Below are 10,727 nucleotides of genomic sequence, written 5' to 3'. Positions count from 1 at the left end.
AAAGGAAAAAAATCCATTTATAAATTTAAGTTATTCACAAGTCTTGAGTTCATTTTAGGAAAAAGAATTAAAAATATCTTTGAACTATGTGAAATTGAATAAAAATATATAAATAAATAGCTTGGTCTAATAATTCTCATGTCATCAATAGTTTGATAAAAGAAAATGTCTTCATTGTTACTTAGGTCTCATTTGTTTGCACTTAATGGGGGTTTGAATCTTAATCATTTAGATTCGTCTCATTAAGTGTGTTTGTTTTTGAAGACTGAATCTTAATTATTCAGATTCAGTTCGTTTGTTTTATTTCCTTATAAGCCTCTTAATGGGTCTGAATATATCTGAATGAATCAGATCTGTAACACACTCTTAACACCATTCAGACTCAAAAATAAGACTCCTATCTTAATTTAACTACGTCACAACAACTCATACAAGCTATTTTCTTATTTAATTAATGTTAATTACATGCTTTCCATTATAATTTCCTTTATTCTTATTAACTTAATATATGTCTTTTATTTTCATAAATTAATCAATATATTTGGATTGATAAGCATTCTCATGATATAATATTTAGCACGGTTCCAAAAAATAAAAAAGTATTAATTATTTGATCGATAACAATAACAAATGTCTATTATAAAATAAAATGTTTTCATAAACATTATATTACTACTGTTCTATATAAACTTTTTTACATTGCATTATATTATATTCTCAAAGTTTTTGTGTGCAAAGAATAGTCATATTAATGATGTAACTTAATGTTAAATTCTTGAAAGATAAATAATATTACCTTGTTACGATAAAAATGTTCAAAATATTATTTTCTATAAAAAAAAAATTACTAAAATGAGGTTTTTATAATATTTTATTGATATAGCGTTTAATTTCATATGCATATTCAGATATTGAAAACAAACAGTCTCAATAATTCAGTGTTCAAATTCAAAGACAACATCTTAATATTCATATGTTTATTCAGATTTACACATCTAGATCTTAATGCACATCTTAATATTCAGATGTGTATTCAGATTCAGATGTTTTAATCTTAATGGAAAAAAATGAGGCCTTAATGGATAAAAAATGTCCCTTTCCTAAGAAATATATTATTTCTTTTCTTTTTAAACATATTTTATCTATAATAATAATAATAATAATATTTTAAAATCATGAACTCCCTAACTTGAATGTTAATTACTATTATACCACAACTTCAAACATTAAATTTAGCATATCGTCTATATTTTATATTTTATTATTTATTTATTTATTTGTTCTATATTATATTAAAAGATGACACCTTTTCACATTGACAGGTAATGACTTCTCTGAAGGATTATTACTTTTTTAAAGAGTTGTGATTTATCTAAAGGGTTGTGACTTATCTGATAAGACACAATAAACAACTTTTCATATCATCCTTTCTTGACTATAAATAGAGGAATTTTCTTACATTTTTAAACTACGAATTTTATATATTTTTTATTATCCTTCTTAAAACAAGGAAGATTGTGAGAATTTTTCAATTATGCAATGACAATATTATTATTATTTTTGTAAATTAGATAGATCAACAAAAATTGATGCAACATGGAGAATGGAATAACTCAACTTCAAATGAGAAGACTATCTAGATAATTAATGTGTACTCATTTTCATTGGCATAAATGTACTTTTGCAACAACTTCTATTTGAAAAGAAGTTCAATGATTTTCTATTGCACAAACTACAACTTGGTGTTCAAGCTGTGAAAAGTAATAATTTGTTAGAGAAAAAATATTTTATCATAAACTTGATTGAAGAGTCCAAACTAGATTTAATAAGTACTCCTCATTTTCCAATTTATTTGTTTTACTTTTATTTTTATTCTGTTTAAAATATAATGTTCTTTTTTGTGTGTGTGGCTGTGGGGTGGGGGGTGGGGGTGGGGGGGATTCTTTAGTTCTAACACTTCATGTTACATGTTTAAGATCACAAAGTTAGAAGACTTTAATGTATAGTCTAAATATCCTTAAATTAAAAGTCTTCTTTATTTTTTTAAAATTTTGTATCAAATTAAATTAGACAAATCTATGTCTATCTTACTATCTATATATCTATACTACCTTAAAAGTATAAACAACCTATCTCACATGTTAACTTATTATAATACCCCGCGATTTAAAACACCAAATTTAGTTTATATTCTATATTTATATTCATTTATTTATTTATACAATATAATATTATATTGAAAGTAGACACCTTTTCATATTGAAGGGTCATGAGTTTTTCAAAGAGTTATGCTTTTTTCGATTAGTTATGACAGTTTTTGAAAGGTTGTGACTTTTCTAAAGGTATGTGACTTTTCTGAAGGGGCGTGACTTTTTGAAAGAGTTATGATTTTTTTGATGAGTTATGACCTTTTCGAAGGGTTGTGAATTTTCTAAAGGCTTGTGACTTTTCCAAATGGTTGTGACTTTTTTGATAAGACACAATAAATATTTTTTCATACTACCCATTATTAGCTATAAAAAGAGGTGTTTCCTCATATTTTTTAACTTAAATTTTTTGACGTATTGTATCGTTCCTCTTCTTAAAACCCCCAATTTAGTATATTTTCTATACTTTATATTATTATTTAAAGGACACGCCTTGTGGCATTGAATGGTTACGACTTCTCCAAAGAGTTGTGACTTTTCCGATGAGTTGTGACCTTTTCGAAGGGTTGTGACTTTTCTAAAGCGTTGTAACTTTTATGATAAAACACAATAAGCACATGTTAATAGTACCCTTCAATAACTATAAATGGAGGGTTTTTCCTCACATTTCCAAAACTACGACTTTTTAAAAATTTCTATTCTTCTCTTCTTAAAAACTCAAGTGTGATTTATTGATGTTGAGAATCTCAAAGTTCATTGGACTTTGAACACTTCATAACTTAATTGTTAAATTAATATAATACTCAAACTAAAAACATCCAATATAGTAAATCTTCTATATTTTATATCAATATGCATTTATTTATATTATATTTTAAGCAGGAACTCCAATAATACATTAATAACTAAGTAATTCACTATAGAGGAGGGGGGAGAAACTATATTTAAGAGGTGTAACTAAGAGATTTTAAGAGTGAAAATTACATATCACAATTAATTTTAAAATGACAAAAAAATCAAAAAAAAAAAGGAAGGAAAGAGATAAATCTAATTGGAGGCCATAGAGAGGTGTTACATCACCTTATCTATATCTAACTTTATATTATAAATAGTTATAGGTGTTTTCGAATATTGATTTGACAATTTCAGTAGTAATCATAAGAAAGCTTACATTCACTATTCATAGGAACTTTTCTATCTATACTACCTTAAAAACATGAACTCTCTAACTTGAATGTTAAATTACTATAATACCCCAACTTAAAACGCCCAATTTAGTATATATTCTATAGTTTATATTATATTATATTTATTTATTTGTTCTATATTATATTAAAAGATGACACTTATTCACATTGATGGATAGTGACTTCTCCAAAGGGTTGTGAATTTTTTATATAGTTGTGACTTTTTCAATGAGGTATGACATTACTGAATGGTTGTGATTTTTCTGAAGGATTGTGACACACTATCATTTATTGTTTATAAATAGAGGGGTTTTTTAACATTTTTAATCTACGAGTTTTGTAAGTTTTCTATTTTTCTTCTTCTTAAAACAAGGAAGATTGTGAGAATTGTTCAATAATGCAAGTACAATACTTTTTGTGGGTAAATTAGACAGATCATCAAAAATTGAATCAACAAGGAGAATGGAATAACTTGATTTCAAATGAGAAGATTATCTAGATAATTAATATGTACTTATTTTCATTGCTATAAATATACTTTTGCAGCAACTTTTAGTTGACAAGAAGCTCAATGATTTTATGTTGCGCACTACAACTTGGTGTTCAAATTGTGAAAAGCCTCAAATTGTTGGGAAAAAAGGATTTGATCAAAAACTAGTTTCAAGAGTCCAAATTAGATTTAATAAGTACTTCTTTGTTTCTAATTTATTTGTTGTACTTTTATTTTAATTCAGTTTAATATAGAATGTTTTTTTGGGGAGGGGCATGTTTAAGACCGCAAAGTTAAAATATTATATTAAAAACACACACCTTTTCATATTGAAGGATTTGACATTTCCAAATAGTTATAATTTTTTCAATTAGTTGTGACATTTTTGAAGGGTTGTGACTTTTCCTAAGGGTTGTGACTTTTCCAAAGGGTTGCGATTCTTCCAAAGAGTTATGAATTTTCTAATGAGTTGTAACTTTTTTGAAGGTTTTGACTTTTCTAAAGGGTTATGACTTTTTTGGATAAGACACAATAATTATTTTTCATACACTACCCGCTCTTGGCTTTGAAAAGGGGTTTCCTCACATTTTAAACTACATTTTTTAAAAAGTATTCTACTGTTCTTCTTCTTCTTAAAACACAAAATTTATTATATTTTCTATATTGTTATAAATCCATTGAATAGTGGATTGTCCATTTGGTTTATTTATGAACTACCAAATTCATGTATGTATATTCTCTAGGTGATATGAACCCCTTTTTGGATAACAATATGGATATCAATGTATCTACTAGTTTGGGCATTGAACTTGGTGACCTTTGGAGTGATATCTCAACCTATAAATTGAAATATCATTCACCATTGTAAAACAGACTTGAATAAGAAGAAAAGTCTTCTCCTTCATCTACTTATCTTCCTTAAAACAACTTTTCTCATCTTCCTTAAGAAAACTTTCTATCCATAATCTCAATAAAGAGGAACGATATAAGACATCAGATCAACAATATTTATGGATACTACTTCTCTGTAAGTTCATGGAGAAAAAAATTCCCAAATTTGCAGTGCTCAAATAGCGTTTTCGATTCAAAATAAAAAAGCACAATATTGAGTTCAAATATTCAATCTATATTTGTTCTCCTATGCTTTCAAACAAGTGAGTGACACATACTCTATCATTTATTTTAAGAATCTTTTGCACATAATTTGGCAATTGTTAACAACTATCTTTTACTGACAAACTACAAAAACAATATTCAAATGAAAAGCAAACATCCATGACTCTGATACCCATTTTAGAAATCAGAGCAATATCGATGGATTATGTACCTTATATTTGTAGCGGAAGTCCTTAATTTTGGTACCAAATATTATTCACTCTTCGAAACACTGAAAAATAAATATTACAATTCACGAACTTATCGAGACTAAATAAACCATTTTTTAAACCATAATAAATATATCCAAATATACTATTAAAAGAAAATTAAATGTTAAAGTCAACCACAATCAGATTTGACCACTTGTATAACCCATGTAACAATAATTAAAATAAGTACTTTATTAAAATAATATAGTAATACTCATTCACTGTCAATTTTCCATAAAAAACAGTAGCACTTCATGATCCCCAAGGAAATGTGCAAATACTTTATTAACATAAAATAGTAGTACTTCATTAAAAGAATAGTGAGAACATTCATGTTTTTATTTTTTTAAATAGCAAATAGAAAGAAGCATAAAGATGTTCACATAGTCTACCACACGATTCTGTCTTTTTCTTTTAATTTTTTCATTAAAAAAACTAACAGTACTAGACCATTTCAAGTTCCCATAAAACTTAAAAAGTTTTTTCCTTTTCATTATACAATATAACTCTTAGAATTTACTCATCTTCTCCCTTATATTACTTCCATGATCACAAAAAAAAGGACCAAAACATGATTAGAAAAAAAAACTTCTATGAAAGAACTGAAAGGAAGAAAAAAATACATAGATATGAAAATATCTCCTCTTTTTCACTACTCCAAATGGAAGTTTATGGAGTAACAATTTTATTTTTACAAATCTATATCGGTCAAAAAAATTTCAAATCTATAAGCAGATTCAAACTTCTTAATCTATATTAGGTCATCTTATTTTTCTTCCAGGTGTGCAACAATGCTGTCATCTATTTTAGATGTATCCTTAAAGAAATTTAGAACACTAAATACCAAGAATTTTCACACAGTTTTCTTAGAACGAAAATAAATCAATCCACTAGAGCAAAATTTCAAGAAAGCATTATGCAAACGGGGAATAACTAATCATGGCTCTGATACCTTTGTTAGAAATCGAAGTAATATCGATAGATTATGTACCTTATATTTGCAGTGAAAGTCCTTGATTTTGCTACCAAAATGAATTGCTCTACAATCACTCTTCGAATCACTAGGAAACAAAAATTATTATTCACGAATTTATCGAGACTAAATAAATCATTTTTCTCAACCATAATGAATATATCCAAATATCAGCATATCCCTATTGAAAGAAAATTAATGTAACACCCCGAAAATTTTTAAGTTAAGACTCGAATCATTCTTCATTTACTTGTAGGATCATATCAGGTGATTCATAAATTACCCATATGTGTAAGGGTAAATTATTTAGTATGAGAATGATTTGGATATGAATTAAGGTCACTAGAATCTCCTAACAAAAAGTTGAGTTGAAATTTTTCTTACCGATAAATTTATAATGTAAGATTCTACTTGGGTCAACTTCAAACCACCATATCTCTTAAAATATAAAGAGTTACGTGACCTGTAACCTATCAAATTAAAGGTATTTGAATTATCTTTTCAACGCCACAAATTTCGCATCAATCCATTTTTTGAGTAAAAAGTTATGACCATTTTAATAACCTGGTACAGTGTAGTGACGAATTAACCGACGGGAAAATATTAAAAAAGGTTGTTTTCGTCTTTTTACCTCTAAGAAAACCCTAAATAAATTTCTTGACTAATATAAGGCTCAAACCAATAAGATTTTCATCTCTTAATACATCATTCTCTTCTCTCTCAAACCCTATGACAAAACCCTAATAAAAAATCAAAGTAGAAGACTTCATTCAAGATTCTTTCTATCTTTTTCAAGATTCTTCTTCAAGGTAAGTCTTTCTCCAAGAATTTCATTATTTCCAACTCAAATTCCTCCATACAATTATGAATCACTAATGAAAATCATAATTCTTGGCCTTAGAGTTTCAAGAAACTAATTCAAGAAATCTCAAGAAAGGCATTTTTATTTTTCTCCTTCAAGCTAGTGTTTCAAGACTTCTAATCAAATTCTTCTTCAAGATTCTTCAAGAACCTTGTTCTTCCAGGTATGTAAGGCTATTATAGTGTTGGACCAGTTCATCCTCACGCCCTACATCTACTTTCAAATCAGTAAAAGAGAAATCTAGGATTCTACCCCTAGATTTGAGTATTCTTGAGATGAGTTGATTTTGAATTCTTGAGTTCTTAAATCTTTTTGAAATTATATCCCTAATTATTGAATTTCTATATGTTATGCATTAAGATCCTTCTAACACCTCTCCATTTGAAGGAGCTAGAAAGAGTCAGAATTGGAAATAGTCATTTTAGGGAAGAATAAAAAATCTCAAAATTTGTTAAGTTATGTTATTGAGTTTTGGGTCAAATTCAAATGACCATAAATCCTAGGTCGGGATGATTTAGGTGTGCTTTCATATATTGTAGGAAATATCTTGGTATTATATTTCCAACGCCGGCGAGTTTACCCGATTTCGAGTTCGTATGAGTGAGATATGCCCATTTGAACTTGGGTTGTTCAAATAAGGAAAGTCTAATCCGGATTTTTGAATGGCATTATGGTCTTTTCCATACCCTATTATTTTCATTTCATTTTTGGTAATTAGTTGGGGTCTAAACTGAACTTGGTCAGTTTACGCTTTTGGAAAAGAGCTAGGGTTTTGAGAGAAGAGAAAAGAAGAGGAGAAAATAGGAGAAAAAGCAAGGATTCGTCGATTTCTTTGAGAATTGCGTGTGGATTTCGCCAAGGGTTGATCCCTACGAGGTATGTGAGATCACATAGCGTTGTTTTAGTTTACCCACACGCCAATCATGATTCAATTCAAGCGAAGTTGTAATGTTTTGAAAGCAAATCCTATGAGTTCTTGATGTTAATTCGTTTGAAATCTTGTGGGTTCTTGTTGTTGAAGTTTCCTGAGGTTGATTCATGTATTTAGGTGTGATTTCAAGTTGAATATTGTATATATTGAGGGTATAGTCGATTCTAAGTTTTTGGGGAAAGAACTAAGTTGGAATAGGGGGTTTAGAGTTAAAAAACGAAGGAGAAAAATCAGAGTTCACCTAGGCAAGGGCCTGGGGCGTCGCCCCAGCCATTGCGCCCTAAGTGGGGCTCTGAAGTATGGGCTCTAAGGCTCTGCGCCAGCCAATGTGCCCCACCCCAACCTATGAAGTTTTAAGGCTGGCGCCCCACGCTCGCGGGTCCCCAGGGACGCCAGTTCTTCCCATTCTTCTCGCTTCTTTTCGTACTAGTTCCTTAGCAACGTACCTATGTTTCCTAGTTGATTCCAACAATCTAAGGTACGTCTAAACATTATGAAATCATCCATAAACATGAGATCATGAACCTTGAACCCATAAATCAATTCAAGGAAAGTTAAGAGTCAAGCTAAGAAGTTAAGAATCAAGTTAAGAGAAGTTCATAAGAGTTTTTCAAAAGTCTTTTACAAACGTTTTAACTTCGTTTCAAGACTTAAGCTTTGAGTTAACTAAAGAATAAGAGTAAGAGTTCATTTCTTCAAAGATTATATGGGAATTGCTACTCCACTCTATAACTGGCTCATTAGGAATTTGAAACCTAACAACTCGAGTTCTACAATCTATGGAGGCATAACAGGCATAAAGCTAGTCCATACGAAGAATGACATCAAAATCTACCATGTTTAACTCAACTAAATCAGCCATGGTGTTCTTGTTACTGATGGAAATAACACAATCACGATATACTCGCTCAGCTAGAATAGACTCCCAACAAGTGTAGAAACGCAAAAGTGTTCACAAAGTTTCTCAGGAAGAACATCAAAATTATTTGCAACATAAGGAGTCACAAAAGATAAACTTGCTCCTGGGTCTAGCAAAGCATAAACATCAAGAGTAAAGACTTTGATCATACCAGTGACAACATCTGGGGAATTCTTTTTCCCTTGACGACTAGTGATCGCATAAAGGCGATTTGATCCTCCGCCAGTGCTGGAAGTAGCTCCTCTAGGTGCATCACTGTCTGGTGGAGCAATTGATGCAGATTGGGCTATATTGCTCTGATTTCCATTACCTTGCTAGTTCTTAGGGCACTCTTTCATGAAGTGACCCTCTTGTTTACCCTTTAAACAACATGTGGATCCATCGCGACACTTACCCGGGTAGGTTTTACCACACTTAGCACATGACTGAGCCCAGTTACCCCCTTGTGCCACACTACCCTGAGATTAGGCAGGTCAAGCCCTAAAGTGCTGTAAATTATGATTATTGTACTCTCCTTTGTTTCTGGGTGCAGGTACACTAGCAGATGATGGAGTATGCCCCTTTTGCTTTTGTTGGAAAGAAGACCGATTCACATTATTTCTTCGCTGCCCAAACTCATTTCCTGACGTCTTAGCCTTCTTATTTCTGAACTCCTCCCTATCCCTCATCTTCTCTTCCTCAACCTGTTGCACATAAACCATCAACGTTGCTATATCCATGTCACCTGTTAGCATTGCAGCCTTACCTTCCATACTCGACAGACGAGATAGCCCTACAACAAACAAACTCATTCTACTCCTCATATCCGCAACCATTTCCAGATCATAACGTGATAGTTGGGTGAACTTCAACCCCATACTCATGAACACTTACTGAATCTTGCTTAAGGGTAATAAACTCTCGTACCTTGGCCTCTCTCAGTTCTCGGGGAAAGAAACACCCCAAGAAGGTCTCCTAGAAACAAGCCCAACTCGCATGTGGTGCTCCCTCAGCTCTACCCTTCTTTCACTGGTCAAACCAAGTCCTAGCAACATTTTTCAGTTGATATGCAGCAAGTTCTACTCGCTTAGCATCGACAATGTGCATAACCTCAAATACCTTCTCTAGTTTCTCAACAAAACTCTCTGGATCCTCAGTAGTGCTTGAACCAATGAAACTTGGAGGATTCATCCTCAAGAACTCCCTTGGACACTTGAATTTTGTGCTCTGATACCAAGTTTTTCACGCCCCAAGCCTACACCCTGGGCAGGACTGGCACTCGAGAACCATTACTGGCCCCAAGAAACCCTTGGCTTGGTTTATTTACTCAACGGAAGACTTATACACAAGAAATAGTCTCAAAAGGATAACTCATGTAATGTCTTAAAGAAATATTAAACTTACCCAAAATGTAAACTCAAGTCTTAAATGTATAAAGCTGAAAACAGAAGGACTAAAGAACTATAGCTACTTATCTATGAAGCCTTTAAAACAAAGAGGGGTGTTAGGACAAGACCCCCGATCACCCTAACAACTAAAATACTTAAAACAAAGTAAAATGAGTCCTCCAATTTGCAAGGAGGCTCACCAACTGACTCTGAGTGCTCAACTGGATTAACGGGCCCCTGGATGCTGATCCTTATTACCTGTGTTTGCATCATAAAATGATGTAGGCTAAATGGCATCAGTACATTGAATGTACGAGTATGCGAGGGGAATACCAAAACATACGTAAGCTTGAAAAGAATCTAAAAGGAACACTTACTTTGGCTTTACTCAACTCATGAAAAACTCAACACAAATGCAAAGTAAAACAACAATAATGGTGTAGTTATACAAAACATTTAAAACAGTAGTAACAACTCAATTTGT

The 10,727-nt window shown here is 31.3% G+C and overlaps 1 protein-coding gene across 1 annotated transcript; it reads right to left on the bottom strand.

Annotated features, from left to right (window-relative positions):
* Positions 1 to 7,381: 7,381 nt before the first annotated feature.
* On the bottom strand, positions 7,382 to 9,691 carry LOC125814906 (uncharacterized). Its single transcript, XM_049494355.1, has 4 exons — positions 9,462 to 9,691; positions 9,271 to 9,334; positions 9,028 to 9,172; positions 7,382 to 7,416 (listed from the first exon to the last, which is right to left on the bottom strand). The coding sequence occupies exons 1-4, from the start codon at positions 9,689 to 9,691 to the stop codon at positions 7,382 to 7,384; spliced, it is 474 nt and encodes a 157-aa protein (XP_049350312.1).
* Positions 9,692 to 10,727: the final 1,036 nt, after the last annotated feature.

This window comes from Solanum verrucosum, unplaced genomic scaffold, assembly GCF_900185275.1.
Source record: "Solanum verrucosum unplaced genomic scaffold, falcon-dt-bn FXZP01000265.1, whole genome shotgun sequence".
Classification (NCBI taxonomy): domain Eukaryota; kingdom Viridiplantae; phylum Streptophyta; class Magnoliopsida; order Solanales; family Solanaceae; genus Solanum; species Solanum verrucosum.
Note: the sequence above shows the minus strand (reverse complement) of the source record. Positions and strands in the feature narration are given on the sequence as shown.

Coding starts and splice junctions, on each gene's coding strand:
- LOC125814906 (XM_049494355.1), bottom strand. CDS start 9,691: ATGGTTGCGGATATGAGGAGTAGAATGAGTTTGTTTGTTGTAGGGCTA. Junction 9,335..9,461: donor CGAAGAAATAATGTGAATCG/GTCTTCTTTCCA, acceptor GCCTAATCTCAG/GGTAGTGTGGCACAAGGGGG. Junction 9,173..9,270: donor GTGTGGTAAAACCTACCCGG/GTAAGTGTCGCG, acceptor AATGGAAATCAG/AGCAATATAGCCCAATCTGC.